Source organism: Crinia signifera, chromosome 12, assembly GCF_055691185.1.
Source record: "Crinia signifera chromosome 12, ASM5569118v1, whole genome shotgun sequence".
NCBI classification, from domain to species: domain Eukaryota; kingdom Metazoa; phylum Chordata; class Amphibia; order Anura; family Myobatrachidae; genus Crinia; species Crinia signifera.
Window position 1 is genome coordinate 82,829,985 of NC_139228.1, and position 22,052 is coordinate 82,852,036.

At 45.3% G+C, this 22,052-nt stretch overlaps 1 protein-coding gene across 3 annotated transcripts in view; it reads left to right on the forward strand.

Annotated features, from left to right (window-relative positions):
• The window catches only part of TRMT61A (tRNA methyltransferase 61A), a 35,054-nt gene extending 13,773 nt beyond the window's left edge, over nucleotides 1–21,281 (forward strand). For all 3 annotated transcript variants that reach the window (XM_083166482.1, XM_083166481.1, XM_083166483.1), the window contains exon 4: nucleotides 20,757–21,281. In XM_083166482.1, the coding sequence (XP_083022608.1) occupies nucleotides 20,757–21,073 (317 nt within the window). In that variant the 3' untranslated portion in view covers nucleotides 21,074–21,281. The remainder of the gene's footprint in view (nucleotides 1–20,756) is intronic.
• The last annotated feature ends 771 nt before the right edge of the window (nucleotides 21,282–22,052 follow it).

The following is a 22,052-nucleotide window of genomic DNA, read 5'->3' on the forward strand; positions in this document are numbered from 1 at the left end:
CTCTGATCTTCACCTGAGGAAACGATGGGGACCCAGACTGGGGGCATACACTTCTATGTAGCTCTGTCTGTGTACAACATGCTGAACCCTCTTCTGCAGCTCAGGGGAACGTCGCAGCTATGATTGCCGTACGGAATTTGATCTGAGCATTTAAAGCACTTCCTTAACAAGGTTACCTCTCCTGCAATGACAGATGGCCCACCTAGGCTTTTGCTGAGCGAGCGTCTTATCCTGATGCATTTATCTCCATCCACCACAGGAGAACGTTACTCGCTTGCAGCCAAACAAGGTTTTACTGCGGGGTCTGTCTCCTGTCATTTCCAGTGTCATCATCTGAGTGTGCTCTGCGGGAGTCTCTACATCCCAAATATATATTTATCTGTACGTATTCCGATCAGCCATAACATTAAAACCGGTGAAGTGAATAACATTGATCTCATTACAATGGCTCCCAACAAACTGCTGCGAATTTGCACAGCGGCCCTTGATCAGTACGCTGTGTATGCGTACAGCCCGTAGTACTTCCCAAAGGAAGGACAACTGGAGCTTGCTACTGGGTCTTGGACATGCAAGGCTCATTGATGTGCATGGATCGAGAAGGCTAGTCCGTCTGGTCCTATCCCACAGAAGAGCTTCTAGACCAGGGCTGTCCAAACCGGTCCTCGAGATCTACCAACAGTCCACGTTTTCCAGATCACCTAGCTCAGTGGTTCCCAACCTGGGGTACTAGTACCCCTGGGGGTACTCTGCAGACCAGTTGGGGGTATTTTGATGGCTGAAGAAGACCCATTGCCATAGAGACAAACCATGTTGTGTCATATGCCTGACCAGCAATCCACTGGGAGCTTCCCATGCTGCCCTCAGACATCAGCAGTCATCTGCCCAGCACTGACAAAGGTGGAGGAAGCAGCGTCATTAATCCTACCGGTGTTAGCTGGAATCCTGGATAATACACAACCAGTGTCTAGACACAGAAGGGCCTGATTCCTTGCTGTATACTACTCCTCCGCTCCTCCTTAATATAAGGATCCGCATACCGCTAAGTACTGTCCATATTTCAAAATGAGAGGAGGGGGTACTTATCAATGAAAAGCCTAATCAAGGGGTACGGGAGAGAAAAAAGGTTGGGAACCACTGACCTAGCTGGTGCACAGCTGTAGTCATTACTAACAGTCACATGACCCAGATCACCTAGCTGGTGCACAGGTGTAGTCATTACTGTCACATTTACAAACCTGCTGCATTTATTCCTACTATAGATCCACGGGTGACCTGAGACACATGTGAACTGTTGGTAGATCTTGAGGACAGGTTTGACCACTTTTTATACCAGCACAAATTGCAGAAAACCTTGCCGCTGGCTATATTAGAAAGGGGTCAGAACACACAGTGCATCACCGCTTACAGCATATGGGGACTCGTCACAGCAACACCCATGTGGTCAAGTTGTATTTGTTGACCCCTGAGCACTGCCTAATGCACCTACAAGTGGGCAGGACTGGACCATGGAGCCATGAAGGAAGGTGGCCTGGACTGATGTAGGCATGATGTGGACAGCTAGGATGGTGTGCATGGTTAACCTTGGGAAGAGACGGCAGCAGAATGGACTATGAGAACAAGGCAAGCTGGGAGAAGCTATTGGATACTCTGGCAATGTTCTGCTGGGAAGACTTGGGCCGTATTATGACATATACCACCTACCTAAACATAGCTGCAGACCAAGTGCACCCCTTCTTTATTGCAACAGGACTCCCTGATGGCCGTGACCTCTCTCGGCAGGATATTGCTTCCTGTCAGGCTGCAAACATGGCTCAGGAACGGTTTGAGAAACCTTACAGAGATGTCAAGGTGTTGACAAATTGGCGCTAGTGCTGGTGTGATAGGCTCCTGGGCTGAATTCCCGAGACTGATGTGCTGGGATTTCAACCCTGCTAGCTAGCAGGGTTGCTCCCGGGACCTCCACGGGTTACTGGCCGGTGTCAAAGCTACTCACCCAGCTTCCCTGTTGCTGGCCAGGTGGAAAGCCACCAGGTGACTGCTGGGGACGAAGCTGCTGGGTGCCCCTCCTGCCGCTAGGGGGATGGAGCTGCCGGGTGCACCCTCATGCCGCAACCAGTCGCTGGGGGAAGCTGATAGGGGACGGAGCTGCCCGGTCCTTCCCACCGGTGGTCCGAGACAGGTAAGGACATGGAGTGGGCAGGGTTTCTCTCCCCCCTCACACCAGAAAATGCAGGGACTAGGCTGGTGTGAAAGGGGCCAATCCGGTAATGTCCCTGCATGATCCCGGGACTGTATTCCTGGGTAAGTCCCTGCATTTTCTGGTGTGAAAGGGGTATAAGCATATCATCTCCCTACTATTCCGTACAATGTCACCTAACCTTCAGATTCTGCTGTATCTGTTTGTGTACCATGTACTTGTCATATATTGTCTTGTTCAGTAAAGGCCCCCATACACTAGTGCGATTTCACCCAATTTCAATCGATCTGGCTTTTAAAATGGGATAAATCGCATGATTTTGACATCTACTCCTACGGGTTCTGTGCGCAAGTGCTAAGCTGGTCATTAGCCCTCGCGGGGGAAATCGGGTATGACTTGCCCTTAAGACAAGTTGGACTAGTGCATGGAGGCCTTAAGTCATTGATTTGCGGTTTGTTGGGGGGGAGGGTTTTTTTTATTCAGATTGTTTTTTTGTTTTTTTTTATCTCCAACTAGGTTTTTTTATATTATTTTTTTAGCTTGTCCACAGTAAAAATACAATAGTGCAGAAATACAATGCAAAGGGAGAAAATGTATATTATGTGTGTGGGGGGGGGGGGGGGTGTGTGGTAATAATGTGACAAGACATGTGAGTACAAGACATAAACCTGATGTCACCAATGTAGTGGGCGTGATGATCTGACATTAGTATCAGAACTAGGAGAATGTAACAATGGTGTATATTATATAGGACTACAAGTCTCTTGCACAAGGAAATGTTGGGCGCAGATAACAGAGTCTGGCTATAAGTGGTCCGTGCTTACTGCTGAGGAATATTAAACATTTATTTAGGATGAGACGTCAGAATAAGTAAATGCTATGGAAGGTGCGCATCCATTATATCATGCAATGCTGCAGCTCCATGCCTGTTACCACGCACTGTGTACACATAGCGCTGACTGTGGTGGCATGCTGCAATAGAGGCTTTCAGATGACCAGTGACCCCATTTTTAAAAATAGCCTGGATTTTACTGTGCGCCTTTTACAGCTTAAGCCGGAAAAATCCGGTGCACATAGAATATTTCAGCGTAGGAGTTAAAACGGTTCTAGAAGGATGACTGATCCATTAGCTGAGTGTTTGTGTTTTATTATATTACCAGCAGATGCTGTTATGTTACCTTGTTACTCTTTGTATAGTATCGTAGCTACAGTATTCTCATCCCTCTGAGTGGGGCTCAGTCTGTGTTATGTGTGCGCTCGCTCCTGTTGTACATGGATACAGGCCTGAGAGAAGTGGTCTTCATTTACATCCGCAAACAGATCATAGAGAAGGTTGATAGGTTCCCACCTGCCATACATTTGTATCCTATCTATCGATCTATGTATCTAATCTTATTCTGGCTTCTTGTTCTGCACAGCTGGTAATAGCTTATTACCTAGAACATATAAGAGCACAAATACATATTTAGCCACAGCCCCCGTCTGTGTGAGTAAGGCAATGGTTAAGTCATCCCTGTGTTCTCTGGATCCGTAGGAGACTCCCTCTTGATTAATGACTCTCCAGTATTAGACTCCTCTCTCTGGCATCCGACCTTTTTACTGTAGCTGTGCAGAATCTTCCCAAATTAATTTCTCATCAGTCATGTTAATGAGCACAGATAGAACAAAAAAAAAAAGTGTCTTTCTTTTTATGTCATGAAACCCAAGTGCTTGAGCTGTTCTATCTCGTCAATTCATTGTAGGATCATTGTTGTGTTAATTCTAGAACCATGCATCCTTTTAAAACTTTGATGCTGAAATACAGACCACACTTTGTTAGAAGCACCACAGCATAGAGAGACACCCCAGGCAGGAAGAGGAACTGCATGGGTTTTGAGAGGTGCAGGGTTCTAGACTGAAAAGTACATCTTATGATCAGATTTGCCCATATATATGTATGCATCCACTTATGGGCCAATACTGTCATAAAAGATTAAAGGTCAACCTGTCCATAAAAGACTACATAGCTGAACCTCTTCCAGACTGGACACAGACATTAGGTATACATGCACATGGTCAAAATGACGACATGGGGATTTTCCCTTTTTTGTGCCGACAGGCGGCATTTCATTCCCTACCATACACTAGGGCATGGTGGGCGAATAAAATAGTTTGCCCGAAGCATGGCGAGCGCATCGGTGCACTTTCTTAGTGTTTATGTCGACATTTCGGGGGGTGGGGGTGAAATACCTAATGTCGACTTTTTGAATGTATGTTTTGTGCATGTCGACCTAACCCAATGTCAACCTTCAGTCATGCCGACCTTTGTGCATGTTGACCTTCAGTGGTCTACGCAATGACTGCCAACCTTGTTCTTGTCGACCCCTATGATCCATTCCCTATACCATGCTTTACCCTTCATGTTAGTGCCACTTTAAACTGTTTGTGGCATAGCTGCCAAAAAGCATTGGTTTAGAAAATCCGGCGCTTCCTAAATATAGCACAGTGCCGACGCAGCTTTGTCCGCCCTCCACTGTATAAACACTGCTGCTGTTAATAAGATGATTTGCAACCTTAGCTAAATATATTTATTTGGTTTTATGGTTTCAACTAAATGTCAATGTTTTTGGACCCAGCGTTCTCGCACCTTATTAACGCTTCAATACAGAATTTTCTAATTTGGCTAATTTGACATATTTTTTACACTTGTATACAGTATAACCCTAACTGGCATTTTAGATGAGCAGAAGTAGATACACGGTGCATGGTATTGGCTGAAATTTAGGGGATATTCTATTGCATGGCTAACTGCGCTCGGCACACTACTCTATCCTCCCTCCTGTCGGCACGTCAGCTATTCCCCCTCCTGTCGGCACACTACTCTATTCTCCCTCCTGTCGGCACGTCAGCTCAAAAAGCCTGAAAATCTCCTGTCTACCTTTTTGACTGTCGCCATTGTCAACCTAATGCTTGTGTCGACCTTCCAACCCTGTCGACCTTAGCCATGTTGATTTTATTTCATGTGTCGATTTTAGCCATGTTGACATTTAGTGGTCAACCCAATGCACGTTGTCCTAGTGACCATATTCCCTTGGTCTGCCTGGTAAGGTCGGGAGAGAACTCACTTTCCATCTACATTCCTCCGACCTGCCGGGCAGAGACCCTGCTTAGCATCAGATATAATCGGCCTTTGGCTGCAGCTTGGTATACACGGACTGAACTGCACAGGGGCAGCATAAAGGGGGCGGACCGGGCCTACCGACGTCACCCTTGTGGGTGGGCCCGGGTCACACAATCGGGTTGACTCGGCCACCGCTGTCACCAAAGGGGGTGGGTCGGGCCCGCAGATGTCACCGGCCATCCGCACCTGCAGGGACAGGCAGCTGCTGGAGGGGCAGGTCGCAGTGATCCCGCTTAAACAGCCTCGCATGACAAACATGATAGACATTGGTTCCTTGAACTGTTATCTATGAGGAAGTCAGTTTCTGTAATAGATTGTATTCAATCTGGGATTCCGGCTGTCCATACGTCCCGACAGTCGGATCCTGGACGTGGACGTTTTGTATGGCTTCCAACTCTAACTCAACAGTCAGAATTCAATGTTCCCTCTGTTGAGTCGGAAAGTTTGCAGGTCGTCAAAAACGACCAAAGGATTGTTGGAAAACGATTCGACAATCCTCGGCCGTTTCCGACAAAACAGGATAGACTTTTAAAAAAGTCAGAAATGACAGCCGTCAATGCTGCCGGAAATGGCTATACTGCTACCTATTTATTATATATAAATATATATACACAGGCCAAATATAGAACACTCTCTTGGTAGGTCTAGCCTGGATCTTTGGCAGCTGCCTGGATACCTGTAATCACCGTCTGACTCTCTAATCCTCCTCGCAGCAGCTCCCTGAAAAGCCACCTGTCATCTCAGAGAGATCTGTGTGATGGGTCCGCATGGTCTCTAGTGCAATGGGTTTGATGCTGCGCGGCAGTGACCCTGCGGCCGGTCTCAGCTGTGAATGTCATATCCCCCTGACTGCGGCGGGATTGCGGCTTGGTATAGCCAGATAAAGGTCAGAAATGTACGGCGAATGTATGTATCCTACAGTCCTCATATTACACTTTCTCGTTTTAGTTGCCATGGTAATCCGTGTCCTATTTGTTTTGTTTGCTGTTGTTGTTATGTTACAGTAATTGGACTAGATTCTCTAAGCTTCAAAAGTGATAAAATGGAGAGTGATAAACATTTGAAAAATGTCAGACAGGAGCTGATTGGCTGGCTGTTTATCACTCTCCATTTTATCACTTTTGAAGCTTAGAGAGGGGGAAATTCTCTAAGCTAAAAATGCGGTAAAAACCCTGTTATCTGGGTTTTTACCGCATTTTGGGATGCTGTAAGCATCCCCTGCCGGGTTAACGGGGGGGCATCGCAGGCCCATAGAAGCCAATGGGCTTCTACCGCATCCCACCGCCCCCTCCCCCCTCACCTGTGTCCGGGCAGCACACAGCAGAGCTGCCCGGACCTGTGACCTCCTCCCTGCACTGATCCTCTTCCGGGTGCAGGGGGAAGGGGAGAGCCCGGCGAGTAGTGTAAAATCACATTGCGAGTAGTTAGCCGCCGACCGTACAGAAAGAAAACCCGCCCTGTGCAAATCTGCAAATGAATTGCGATATCACAAATCCCGAACCATTAAATGATTTTTCCAGTCTGTGACAAATGTCTGACCCTTCCACAACTCTGATACCGGCTGATTGGGGCCCGCGCTGCTGCTGATCATTTTTACCGGTTTTATTATTGGAACTACAATTATTGTATAAAATATTTTTTTTTTTTTTTTTTTTGGACTCTCCGGGTCAGATGTATCAAGCGATTAAAAAGAAAGTGATAAAGTGGAATGGAGAGTGATAAATAACCAGCCAATCAGCTCCTGTCTGTCATTTTTTTAAATCCATCCTGTAACATGACAGGTAGGAGCTGATTGGCTGGCTTTTTATCACTCTCAATTGTATGACTTTTTTTTTTTTTTGTAGCTTGATACATCCGGCCCTCAATGGCTGTCACTTGTCACTGTCCCGCACCCAATAGGCACTTATTGTTACCACTAATTAGCCTGATAGCGTTATCTGAGTAATCTATTATACAGTACCTAGCTGGTCCTGGAGAAACACCCTGGAACCTGAACACAGCGATTCCAGACCTTTTCAGTACGGTTCACATTCCAAAATAAATATCAATATGCAAATAACATTTTTTTTTTGCAGTATCCCCACATTTTCCAGCTCCCTCCCCTGAAACCCCATACACACTAAGCAATGTTTTAGTTGATATCGTTTATTTCGGCCTTTCTGAGCGATATAGTTTTTAATAGCGCTTAGTATCTACGCTCAATAGCGTTAATGATTCATGCTCTCGATGTAGTCACTGACCTCGTGTACGGGACAGGATGATGTCACTGAACAATATAATTTACTATGCACTATACTATTTGCCTGAGAGTTCAGAGGTAATTGTTAACAATATCTCTTCTCTCCGATAACTGGCTGTCCTTCCATTTGTATGGGTTTATTTTTTCCTATGTGCGCCCGCTGCCTGGCTTCCCATACTCAGCTCTCTGGTCCCCTCGCCGCGTTCACCGACCACTGCCTCTCTGCATCCACTGCCCGCCTCCAGGCTGCACATAACCTTTACCAAATATATATATATATTTTTAAATACATTTTATTAGAGAATGAATACAACGAATAGGCACCACAAGAAAACCTATGCAGAGGTTTCATAATAAAAAAAGAAAAATACTAATTGGTACACTTAACATATTATATAGACTCTTTGTTTTTAAGGTATTATTATTATTATTATTATTATTATTATTATTATTATTTTAAAGAGTAATAAAAAAAATAGTAAAGTAAGAGGAAAAGACAGAAGAAGGGCAAAGGAGGGAGAAAAAGAAAAGTGAGAAGGGGAGGGTGGGAATAGAAAAAGGGATCCAACCCGGCTGAATATTATATTAACCGGAAGGTCAAGCAATCTAGTACAGGGACAGTTCCCAGTGAAAAGCTGGTGGGACATTGAAGTAAGAGGTTCAGGGTTCCCAGACTTTAATGAGTTTTGTAGAAGAGCCTTTCAAAATGCTGGTAATGTACTCCATAGAATGAATATGCCAGATCTTGGCCCTGATTTCAGCCATTGTTGGCAGATCTAAAGATTTCCAATTGCCCGCAATACAGGATCTGGCCGCAAGAACTATATGAGTGAACAGTTGGTTCTGCGTGCGAGATGCCTCTGGGATATCCATGGAAAGGAGAAAACAGCCAGCCTTGGTATAGATAAAATAGAGTTAGCCAGAGCTGCCAGAGGGATTAAAACAGGGCAATCCCACCAAATATGTAGAAATGTGACATCCATACATTTACATCTCCAACAAAGGGGGGGGGGAAATCTCTTCATTTTGTTAAGCCTGACTGGAACATAGTACCACCTATAAAATTATTTGTATTCGTTGTCTTTTAATCTTACACATATCAAGCTAGAGGCAAGAATCTACACAGATTTTTATTAGTTCTCATTTTGCTATATTTTGGCATCTTGATTGAAATGCTGTCAATGTGTATGACATCGAGCGTGGACTTTCCTTTTCACATCAGAGTGCCCCAGATTTTGTAGCTTCTGGTATGTGGGATGATCTTTCTTTTCTTTTTTTTTTTTCTTCTAATTCTGTAATGTTGTATAAGCCCCACCCACTCTGTGAAAGTGCCTCCCCTTCCCCAACTCCTCCCTGTGGCGTTATTTTACCACTTCCTTCTGTTATTGCAGTGCCAAGGAAGGATTGGAACTCGTCCTTGCCTTTTTTTTTTTTTATGTACAAGTTGAGGATGAGCAAGACCCGGCCTTGGCACTGTTGGTAAAAAGATTAAAATATTCAGAAATATAATTTATTTTTTAAGGTTTAATCCCATTTTATAAATCCCAAAATGTCATTTCGAATGATGTTTAAAGAGACTAAATTCTAAAACCCCTTCGGGATGCTTCAGGCCTTATGCTGGGATTTAGCTCCCTGGTTCTATTTTAATTTGTGTAAAGGCTACTATTCTATGCTAAAATGAACAGGATTGGCCGCATCTCTCACTTCTAAAAACTACCACTTTAGTAAATTGACCCTTTAGGGGGGTATTCAATCTGAGGGTCACGGCAGTCGAGCTTGCTCGACCGCCGTGACCCAGTCCCGATCTCGGTCAGCTCGACCGAGAACTTGCAGGCGGGATTCACTGTCCCGCCTGCCGGGGAGCGAGAAGGGGGCGTGGCCGCGAAGAGGCGAGCTGCAGCCGGCAGCTCGTCACTTCCCGGCCGTTCTCTGCAGAATGAGTTCTGCCGAGATACCCTGCTCAATGCTGTCGGGGAAGACAGCATTGAATAGGGCCAGGCTAGCATCTCCCCCGCGGGAGATGCTCGCCGGGGATTGAATATCCCCCTTAGTCTGGGAGCTAAATTCCCATGTAAGAATTGAATCTCCCCCTTTGAATATATTGTTCCCCGTTTCTCATTTTTCAGGTACCCAAATGGCTTCAGGTGTCCCAAGCCTCTTTCCTTATCACCTTTCATTTGAGCAAGGGCAATAACACAGTTGGGCAAGTAGAGAGATGATGTGATTAGAAAGGAGAGCAACATTGGACAACTTCGGCCAATTAGGACACTGGTGCACTTGATAAACAGGACTTTCAAAAGTGCGTATAATTTAATTTACCATTTTGAACTCTGCAGAAACAACATTTTGGTTTCGTACAAGTTTTTAGAATGTGGAACTTGTTTGAAAAAGTCCAATTTTGCAGGGGAGCGAATGCCTGAATATTCGTTTACCCCAGACTTCCTTAGGAAAGAGAAAAATTCCACTCAATGACTCTCCGGGAAAACTTTATGGTGGAATCTTGGCGGAGATAGCGTGACCTCTATTATGTTGATATGCTATGTCAGGCTTTTTCCCCAATGCCGTCCATAATGGAACTGCATCTGTGTGACTACTAGTACTTGGGTGGTGGGTGTAAATGTTTATATGGTCTCCAATAGGTACTGGCTGTAATTCCTTGGTGCTGCGTTCATGCCTCTCGGAGTCTGGTAGCATGCGGTATATACGGAGAGCACAACGTATTGTAATATAATGGATATCTGTTTTTCAAGTGCTCCGGTTTATGAGGGTTCATAATCAACAGGGATTATCTGGTAATATGTGACTACTTTTTCCAACCCGTTAATCGAACAATGATTTATCATAGGAATGGAACTATTCTAGTTCATTCTTTCTGACAAAAGCCTTCTTAGATGGACAAAACCATGTGCACTGCAGGGGGGCAGATGTAACAGGTGCAGAGAGAATTAGATTTGGGTGAGTTATTTTGTTTCTGTGCAGGGTAACTACCGGCTGCTTTATTTTTACACTGCAATATAGATCTCACTTTGAAGTAAAACCCCACCCAAATGTATTTCTCTCTGCACATGTTACATCTGCCCCACCTGCAGTGCACATGGTTTTGTCTATCTAAGAAGGAATTTGTCAGAGAGTGAACTAGAATAAGGGCCTAAGTGAGGAGCCTCTATATTTACCATTGGATATATGATGAAATAAGATTCTTACTATTTTACCTCTGTGACAAAGCTGGTTCAGATAGATTTTAGTCTCCTTCAAAGCACAAACCATTCAATACATCATTTGCATGGTCTCCCCCGAGCCAGGTTTCCCATTTAATCCTCAAGGTCGTTGTAAATTCTGCTGCAAGTAGGATACAAATTGAATCAACAGACGCTAAACTGGGTAGCAGCAAAATCAGCATACACCCTATTAAGTGGATTAAAAAGTCAGTAATTTCCAGTTGCAGACTATGGGGGATATTCAATAAGTGTCGAAACTGCCGTCTTGCCGAAAAGTCGGCAGTTTTTGACATGAATACATCGGAAGGGGTTCCGATCTATTCAATCTTAGCATTTTGTTTTCCGGCATGTCGAAATGTTTCATCATGCCGAAAAGCAGGTGGATTGACGGAAGAGCCGCTAATTCGGCTGGTTTTGACGGAAACACAGCCAAAACTGCTATGTTTCCATCATTCTCAATCCGGCATAACAAGATGCCGGATTGAGGCAGGGAGGACAGTACCGGGTGATCAGCAGCAGCTTACACGGCGCCGTCCTCCTGTCCGCCGCACCCTCATGCCGCCGCCCGCACCCTCCTGTACATACCCGCCACTGAGCCGGGTGAGAGCAGCTCACCCGGCTCCATCCAGGCTCCCTTGCCGTCTCCCGCTGCCGCGCTTACCCGGTCTGAGCGCCGACCAGGTGAGTGTCAATCATCGTCCAACTCCGACATCCGGATTTGGCCGATGAATTGAATAATGGATGCCAGGTCCATCTGGCATCAATTGAATATTGCCCTATGTTCTTATGACATGGGGGGGGATTTCTGTGATAACCGTTTTTCACTTTTCTCGAGAATAGGTTATTGTTCAATACAACTGCAGGTAACTGTAATGTGTTTTCATTTTCCATAGGCATTATTACAAATTTGTTTTCACCACTTCCTGATATTGGGGAATATCCCTGTTAAGTGGTTTCAAACTTATATCATTACCAATTTTTATGTAGCCTTAATTTAAGTAGAGAATTTACTTTGCCTTTTATAAAAAAAAAAAAAAAAATTCAATGTTTTAGAACATTGGCTGTTGGCTGTTATATGCATTATTCTAACAGTGGTTCTCAGTCGGTCCTCGGGACACCACACCGTGCATGTTTTGCAGGTCTCCTTAGAGAATCAAGTGAAATCATTAGCTCCACCTGTCAGTCAGTAATGAGCGCACCTGTCAGGTGACCTGGAAAACGTGACTGGCGTGGGGTCTTGAGGACCGACTTTGAGAACCACTGTTAGAATAATGCATATAACAGCCATTTGATACATTTTTAAGAACCCAAATTCAATCATTTATTTTTATTGGCAATAATAGACACCTCTACTGTTATACTATCTTAGTCTTTGTCCATTTTCACCATTACTTAATGCATGTACCACCAGCAAGAATTATTGCACAAAACACGTAACATCGGGAGCGCGCGTACAGGCGCAAGAACGTGCGTTAAGTTAAAACACTTATTTGCCGCTAATTAAGTGTGTTCACCCCTCCCGCCCATAATAGTGCATGTGTCTACACCAGGGGTTCCCAATCTTTTTTGAATCACAGCACCCTAGAGCAGGCATTCCCAACCACGGTCCTCAAGGCACACCAACAGTGCAGGTTTTCTAGATATCCAGGCTTGAGCACAGGTGACTTAATTAGTATCTGAGGGATTCTGATTAAACCATCTGTGCTGAAGCCTGGACATCACTAAAACCTGCACTGTTGGTGTGCCTTGAGGACCGTGGTTGGGAATGCCTGCCCTAGAGTATCGGAGGTTTTTTTTTTATGACACCCCTAGGCCCCAAAAAATGTAGAAAAAATATAAAAATAATTAGATTGTGTTTATATGGGATCCTGAGGTTCAGTTATGTGGTAAAGGGCAGCATATTTTATAATTGGCAGCCACCAGCACTGGTTTTGTCCAGGACCACCAACCCGTGGCACCCCTGCAAGTGTCCTGAGGCAACCCAGGGAGCCATGGCACACAGTTTGGGAACCACTGGTCTTCACGATTATGGTATAGAACAGGGAATGGGGAACCTTCAGCCCTCCATCTGTTGTTGAACTACACATCCCAGCATGCCCTGTTTCAGTTTTGCTAATTGACCATGTTAAAACTGTTGTAGGGCATGCTGGGATGTGTAGTTCAACAACAGCTGGCGGGCCAGAGATTCTCCGTCCCTGGTATAGAAGATTGGTGATGTCAAAATAGTCAATGACTAATGGTCAACCTCAACTAGTTAGATGCCTAAAAATAAATGGCAGCGTCTGGATCCACAGTAGCAGAAAATCGACACATGCCAAAGGTCAACAGGAATGCAGTTGACAGTGAAACGGTCCAAGTTTTTTACCTTTTTTTTCTGTCTAGGTAGACGTTGACACGTATGTACTGTGTGGCTCGCTGTGTTTGCCATGCTTCAGGCACGGCGCCTTGCTGCACGCGATGCACTATATTATTCTTCCTATATGTCCACTGGGAACGTTAAGTTTGAATAAGTCGGTTAAAAAAAAAATCATGAAAAACTTGAAAAGCCATGTTCATGTCGACCTTTTGCTTGTGCCGACCTGTAAATGATGATCTAGTGCAGTGGTAGCCAACCCTACCAACAGTTCACATTTTCCAGACAACCTAGCTGCTGCACTCATTAATCACTGACACATTTTAAAAGATCCACAGATGGAGCTAATTAGCTCACTTGTGATTCTGTGAGGAGACCTGGAAAACATGCACTGTTGGTAGCTCTCGAGGACTAGGGTTGGCTACCTAGGATCTAGTGCCTGCCGATCATTTTTAGGCATCTAACTAGTCGCTGTTGACCAAGTCATTGGCGCTCTATACTTCATTAGTCCGTCGACCAGATATGGGCTACACTTAGGTAGCCTTCAGTCTAGCACCTGCCATCTTTGAAAACCCATGCAGTTCCTCTTCCCTGCCTGTGGTGTCGCTGTCTGCTGTAGTGCTTCTAGCTAAGTGTAGTCTGTATATCAGCAGTGATATGCAAACCAGACCTGTGCTAGAAACACCACAGCAGACAGCTACACCCCAGGCAGGGAAGAGGAACTGCATGGGTCTTCAAAGATGGCGGGTGCTAGAATGAAAACTATTAGGTTCTCCTCTACATTGCTGAATTTTGACTGTTGCCGAAAAAGGGACTTTCATTTTCAAATTATTCCTGTATCATTATTCTTTTGTTATATTATAATATAGTATAGAGAATAACGACAACATATTGCCTCCCATCAAAGGTGGTAGAGGCTAAGGGGGAGATTCTCTAAGCCTGGGGTAGCCAACCCTGGTCCTTGAGAGCTACCAACAGTGCATGTTTTGCAGGTCTCCTCACAGAATCACAAGTGAGCTAATTAGCTCCATCTGTGTATCTTTTAAAATGTGTCAGTGATTAATGATTGCAGCTGTGCAGCAGCTAGGTTGTCTGGAAAATGTGAACTGTTGGTAGCTCTCGAGGGCTAGGGTTGGCTACCACTGCTCTAAGCTAAAAATGCGGTAAAAACCCCGTTATCTGGGTTTTTACCGCATTTTGGGATGCTGTAAGCATCCCCCACCGGGTTACCGCGGCGGGGGGCATCGCCAGAAAAATCTGGCGATGCCCCATAGAAGCCAATGGGCTTCTATCGCAACCCTCCGCCGCCCTGCGCCGACCCGCATCGCCCCCTCACCTGTGTCCGGGCAGCACAGCGCAGTGCTGCCCGGACCTGTGACCTCCTCCCTGCACTGATCCTCTTCGGGTGCATGGAGGAGGAGAGCCCGGCGCAGCAGCAGCAGCGCCGGGTGTGGGAGGGAGGGGAGAGCCGCCGGGACCTGCTGCGACCCGGCGACTCTCACCGCAAAGGACAGCTCTTAACGCAAGAGCTGTCCTTTGCCTTAATTATCGCATATGTTACAGCATATGCGATAATTAAATATGCGATGGGCGGCGAAGGGGGGCGGAGATTCTTAGAGAATCTCCCCCTAAGACAGTAGAACAATTTAAACATGCTTGGGATAGGCATATGAATATCCTTACAAAGAAATAAGGATTAAAAAGGGTTTAGATTACCTGAAGGATAAATAAGGGGCAGACTAGATGGGCCAAATGGTTCTCATCTGCCGTCAAATTCTATGTTTCTATAGTCAGCAGCATAGTACAATCAGAGTGGGAAGGCCCTGATCTTAACATTATAAATAATAATGGTTTTATAACCTATAGTTTGTAACATAAGCTTTAGTGAAATGAATAAAAAATTGCTAATATGTGTTCTAAAGCAATGGGTTTCAGTCTATGAGGTCCGGTACGAGTGACCCCATCCGTTAGAAGTATCTGTGGTGCGCTGCTGAATTTATCTTAATACTGCTGATAGTTCTCACAGGACAAAGGAGGCATTGTTTTGTGGCATTCTAATGAATGGAACACTTCCTACACATCTTGTAGCTGGCTACGGCTGTCAGTGCATAGGGTGGGCAGGCTCCTGGAAACTCTGGGCCCTGTCATATACACTGTTCTTTTTGAATGTGCTTTATACATGTATTTGTGATCAAGCCTACGTCGTTCTCTGCTTGTGTGGTTAATGTACCACAGAATATCAGCCTTTCTCAGGTGGGTGGTGTTAATAAAATATGTAGTGTTTTGGCAAACCCCCCAGATTTTTCCTCACATTTGAGCATGTTATCTACGCCCTCCCTCTCTTAGAAAATAAGCGTTCCCTCCTCCGTTGTTCGTACAGTAATTGTGACTGGCAACACACAGCGGACTAGTCATTAATGTTTAACAGGAGCCCCACATGAAGAAATTCTTCTGTGTGTGCATTGTGTTGTCATTGTTACGGAAAAGCGGAATCAGCCGCTTGACAGCGTTTTGATGTCGGGCTGTTCTTTTTAAGCAATTAATCATCTAAACTGTGGTTGTTACCGATGGTGTTTTTTATAATAAGTGCAGTGTATTTCGGGCCCCTTTGTCAAGGGGGAGGCCCACAGCGCACACACACACACACACTGCACCCATTTTTTTTGTCTGCCTTTCCACATTGGGAACTGCAGCCGCGGCAAAAATCGCATCCTAAATGGCTGCAGCTCATACGCAGTGGTTAAATGAATACAATGCCAGGGCCTACTGCACCACCGTGGAAAGGAGGGGCCCACCAAGAGTCTGCACAGGAGACCCCTCCGTTATATCCAGGGGCGCTCCAAACAGTGGACGCAGCAATTTTAATCCAAATCCTGCGTAAGAAAGTTTACTATCCATTCATTGTGACAAAGTGCATTATTCCTCATTTTTGTCTCTAATTTCTAGTAAATGGATGGATCTAACTGTAGCACATTGTGCTTTGTGTCACAGTGGTGTTGCTGTCTTAGTGCAATATTAGCCATCATTCTCATGGATATTTGGCATACAAAATGGTCGCCTTCGCTTCCTCCTGATGACTGGTACGCTGAAGTAGGTTGTTAGGCCCTCAGTAATATTTCTGCACTCCTCCCCTGATCCTGCATTAGCATAATTTATATATTGTCGAAGATAATATCCCAGCACACAACATATGTTGTAGGACACATTCTCGAGCAACTCAAACTCAACGATGGAAACAATCTTGCTCTCCAACTTTACTAAAAGTTGTACAAAAAAAAAAACAATTTTTACTTTCTTATAGAAATTTAATTTATGTCATATTTATACTCGATCAACTCCCCAATTGTTTGATGAAACCCTTGGCATCTATTTATAACAGACGGTGAAGGGGCCATTATTTCCCTAATCTATCTCTGTGCGATCCTTTCCAATTTAGCCTAAACTAAAATCATTCAGATTCTACCATTTTGTAGTGAGTTGCAAATAATTTTATTATCGGATTATCTGTTTGATTATATAGTATATGTATGGTCTTTTGTTGTGTACACTGTTTCTTCTTATCCTATTGTAACTATGTGTATGTTCATCCAATGTATTTGTTGTTGTTTATGCTGGTCAAGTAACCATTTATGTGTCTTTGGAATCCAAATATATACTAGTTTCTCCCTACTCCTCCCCAAATTACCCTTTTTGTGTTTTCTGTACCCCCCCCCCCCCCCCCCCCCCGCCCCGAATATTTTTTTAAATTACTTCTGAGCTCCCTCAAGATACATTCACAGGTTCGTAGCCGCTTATAGGGGGATTTTGGTTGGCAACGGTAACTTACCACAGGCAGCTGGGCAAAAAGTAGAGCTGGCGGTAGCCAAAAGGCTGCCATTAACAAGGAATTTTTTGGGGGACTGTTTTACAGGTTCCACGAACGTGGTAAAACAAAGTCCAGGAATGTATCCCGGATTCTATGTGTTGACGCTCATTAACGGGAAATTACCAGCCTATAAACCCTTTTTTGCATCGCAAATGCCGGTTCGCACCCAGGATTCGACTCGTCATTTGCGAGGTGAAGTTCCCTGCAGCGACCCGGCAATAGGCTAGGTCCCTGACGTCACAAGGGGAGCGGAGTGGTAGCACCACGTCATCTGGGGGTGGGGGAGGAGGCAGCGCTTGAAGCTAAAGCTGCCTTCTCCCTACAAGTGTAAATGGGACCCGGGTCGCTTGACCTGGGTTACCTGTTTACGCTGCCCAGCAACCCAAGTCCGACCCGGTTAAAACATTTATTTTTAACCCTGGTTGGAATGTCTGGTTGCTGGACTGGGGTTTTACCAAGTGGCGCTTTCACATCACACAGAGTCTCGGGTCGGACCATGCGGTGTGAAAGGGGTATAAGAGACCCTTGACAAACTTTTTTAAAAAGTTGCCTTCCAAATCTATGGAGCATCCAATCTGCTATGTCTACTTTTTAGGATACCCTTGGAAATCTAGATCTTGGTAAATAGTTAATCTATGCTAATTACTATGGATTATGGCACATTTTAAATTGACTTGCCACCTATTATTTTTTATTTTTTCCCAGCTAGCTTTATAATTTGGAATTGTTTTCTAATGGTGTTATTTAGCGGGAGAGCCGAACTATGATAATCTAAACAATAATGTCTTTGATTAGGGTCACCGCAAATCTGGGGATTAGACTTTGATCAGAAGCTCGTGCTAATAAAAGTTGAATCATCCAGCTCTCTGTCGGCTTAAAAAAAATATAGAAATAAAAATTGTTCAAGTAAAAACTGTGTTAAACGAAAAATGTCTCCTGCTTTTCAGAGCAAATTTCGCACTAGTTTTATTTTCTGTTTTAAAATGGACCCAGACAACTTGTGTTTCTCCAGCTGCTGTGGTACTACAAGTCCCAGAAATCCTATTGTAGGTGGCTATGTATGCTTTGGTGTGTTGATGCCAAATAACTTGATGTTTGTGGTGGAAGCTGCCATTGTTGGGTGAAATCTGCCTCATAAGAGCAAATATAAACCCTAGTAATAATAATAATTAGTTACTGCTACTAAATGGAAAACCATTTCCCCTCATAATTGTTCATTTATATTTTAAATGTTTTTTTTCTTTTCATTGCAAGCAATATGTTTTTGTATTTTATTTTCAACACCTAATGGGGGGAACACTCCCTTTTCTGAGAGATGCATTGCTCAAAAGTTACTGCTTGGTAAACAAAACTAATCCATGTGATGTAGGCCAGGCCTGGCCAACTTGTGACTCTCCAGATGTTGTCAAACTACAAATCCCATCACGCCTTGCCACAGTTTTGCTATAAGGGAGTGTTAAAACTGTGGCAAGGTATGCTGGGATTTGTAGTTTCACAACATCTGGAGAGTCACAAGTTGGCCTCTCCTGATGTAGGCGATCAACTCATTAAAGAACCCATGTATAAAAAAAAATATGCAATGCAATCTGGGCAGAATTTACAGACCAGGATCGCATTGCAATATGCAATCCTTTTTCCCTAATGTATGTCCCCTCAGATGCCGAGACGCCCGTCCCTGCGTTGTGCTGCGCCGGGGGGCTATGTGCATGCACGGTCAGCACTGACCGCACTGCCCCGCCGGCTGTGTGGTTCATAGCCCTTAGGCTACAATGGGCTACTGCCATCTCAGAATGGTGGTAGCCCTGTGACACACTGCTGTGCTTCCCGATATTCATACATCTGGCAGCATCGCATTCCCATAGAACTCTATGGGGGATGTGGACAGAGCAGGAGGGATCTGGGGGTAGAAGGGGTCCCTCCTACAGACATTTGGGGTATACCTAATGTTTGCAGCTAACCTCCAGGTGTTTGTAGGGAATTATGCAACAGTAAATGAGATTTCTGGGAAATGCTGGTTCTTAAGCTGGCCATACATCAGGACAATCAGCATCTGATCCGGGTCCTCTACCAATTTCCCCGGAAGCTTCCCAGACACACGATAGATCTGCAACTCCCAGCATCTTGATAGTTAGTAGCATCTTCCGATCTTACCTGCAGCACATAAGATCTGAGGATCCATCTCCCGACCCGCTGGCCCACGCATTGTACCGAAACAACTCACAATGTGCCGGGCCTGAAATCATTCTGTTGAATAGCCAGCATTAGTGACTCGCGGGGCTGTATTTCCATGACTTACCTGTAAGCTGGCCATACGCTAGAACGACCAGCTTGTGATTCTGAGTGTGTCACGATTTCCCTTGAACTCCCCGGCAGCCCTGGACTCACGATTTGGGCCATTTTTTCATGAAAGATGTGCTAATGATCCAGCTGCCGCATACGACTGATCGTCTCATGTCGGGGTGGGCGTGTCCGGGAAACTGCCAGTCAAATGAGGCCGGTCGTATGAGCCATCGAACAACCAATCACATGTGCAGAAAACGACTCACTATCTGCACCCAATCACGACTGATCAGATGTTCCGTACATACGACCCCTAGACCTGCAGGACCACGCCTCTAACCGATATACAAAATGACTGCCCGACCCGTTGAAATCGTGAATTTGTACACAATATCGTTCTAGTGCAGTGATGGCTAACCTTGACTGGAACCAGCTTTTGTTGAACTACACATCCCAGCATACCCTACATCTGTTTTAGCATGGCCAAATAGTAAACTGTAACAGGGCATGCTGGGATGTGTAGTTCAACAACAGCTGGAGTGTCAAGGTTAGCCATCCCTGGGTCTAGTGTATGGCCAGTCACAGTAAAATGTCTGCCTTCCTATTTTGGGGCCAATTCAGACCTTTCATTATGGGACGAATTCGGCCTTGTCCCCGATGTTTGGGGTTTTCACCTATGCGCAAACCGGCAGCAGGGAACGCCCCGGGGGTTTATGGCTGTCTCCATTGAAAAGCACTGGATGTTCCCCTGCTAACACAGGCATGGTGACGTCCTATGATGTCGGCACTCGCCCCGAATTCGGATTACCCCGGCCATCTGAACACCAAGTTCTTTTCAGACCAAACGCTGCAGAAATCATTCGATGCTGAGTGACCATCAAATGATTTTTCTTCCTTGCGGCCGTATACAAGGGGGTGTGTTGCCGCACACATCCCCTCACATGCTACCGAGGGGATTCGCGGGGTGGGGCGGTGAGTCAGGCCCTTTTTGAATCTCTACCAAGCTGCACAATAACATCTGGGAAATAGGATAATCTATAGAATAAAACAAGCTCCTGTTTTAAAATCAAACCCTATTTAGAATGAGCCCCCCCCCCCCTTCCCCCTCTGTTTCGCTTGCACAGATGCCTTTGGCTGAAGAATTCTTATTAGCTCTGCCCATATTTATGCAGTCTGCAGCGACACAGAATTACAATGCCGTCTGAACCTGCCTTGCACTTGTGCTCAGCTGTTAAATTATTCCTTCTCTTGGTTGGTTTTGTATAGGATTCTAATTACCTTCTAGCAGTATCGGCACCGGCTGTGGATTTATTGCCACTCTGCCTGGGAGAAGTAATCAAACCCACATAATACTGTGCAGGCGGCAAGGCGCAGGGGTATTTCTTGGTTCTCTGTGAAGAGCTTTTAATCCACACACACATTATTTTTTTTGTTTCTTTTGCAGGCGGAAGGGTGTGCTCCTTCTCTCCGTGCATTGAGCAAGTGCAGAGGACCTGCCTGGCTCTGAAGGAACATGGCTTCACCGAGGTCAACACCCTGGAAATCCTCCTCCGAGTGTATGATGTACGGACGGTATCTTTGCAGAACCCAAACTTCGGCAGCGATGGGGAAGATAAAGGAAGCGCGGAGAGCAGCCGTAAGCCCAAGCGACAGGAGCCTGCTGTCCAACAAGGGAGTACAGTGTTTAAAAGTGGAGTTTCGTCCAGGGAAACTGTGGGTCATACCGGCTACTTGACCTTTGCCACAAAGAGTTTATTTTAGGTGTCTAGAGAAATAACCCAAAAGTGTGCATACTGTCAGCTGAGAGCCCCATATATAGCCAGGCTCGGCTGAGGAATGCTTTCATGTAAACAGCACATTCACATGGCAGAGACGGCTGGAGATTCCACTGCTGACTTTCCCTCCTGCCAGCATAGACCAATCACATCCATTCAGTGTGTGTAAATAATAAACTTTTTTAAATATATAATCACGTCAGCGTTTGACTGTTACTGGGCTCGGCCCCATTATACGTTCCTATCTGAGGCTGATGTATTGTGCAGAATTAGGGAGTGTTGGACTAGGCTGCTGTTCTGTACCGCCATGGAGCAGTACGGTTATGGTATAAAACGTCTACAATCGTATGGTCGACAGGGTCCAAAGGTCGACCTCAAAAAGGTCAACGTGGGAAAATTTCGACATGAGTTTTTAACATAGGTCAACATGGACACTGTCTAAGTGTACCGTGTCCCCTTGCCATGCTTCGGGCTCGGTGCCTTGCCTATTTTATTCTCCCACCGCGCCCTAGTGGATGTTAGGGCATGAAATACCGCCTGTCGGCTGAAAATTTAGTAAAAAAACAAAACATGTTGACCTTTTGACCCTGTCGACCTGGAGTCATTCTATGTCCTGCTAGCGAGCGGTACATGGTGGAACACACTCGTGTAGTGCCGGATAAGCATGTCCTGCAGGGCACTGCCTGGTAGCTGAAAGGTCTGTGGTGCAACGCCGATTATTGTTGGGCACTGCCACGCGGCTGTGTCCATAAATAGAGAAGTTAATAGTGGGGATCGTTTATGCAACAGTAAAAAGGTCGACACAGGTTGACAGCTTTTGCCTATGTCGGCATGTACAACGTGTGCCGCATGGCTCGCTGTGCTCGGCACACTATCGTATTCTCCCTCTGTGGGATGGTAAAGTATGAACAAGTCTGTTTTTGTTGGAAAAAAATCATGAAAAACTAAGGTTGACTTTTCCCACG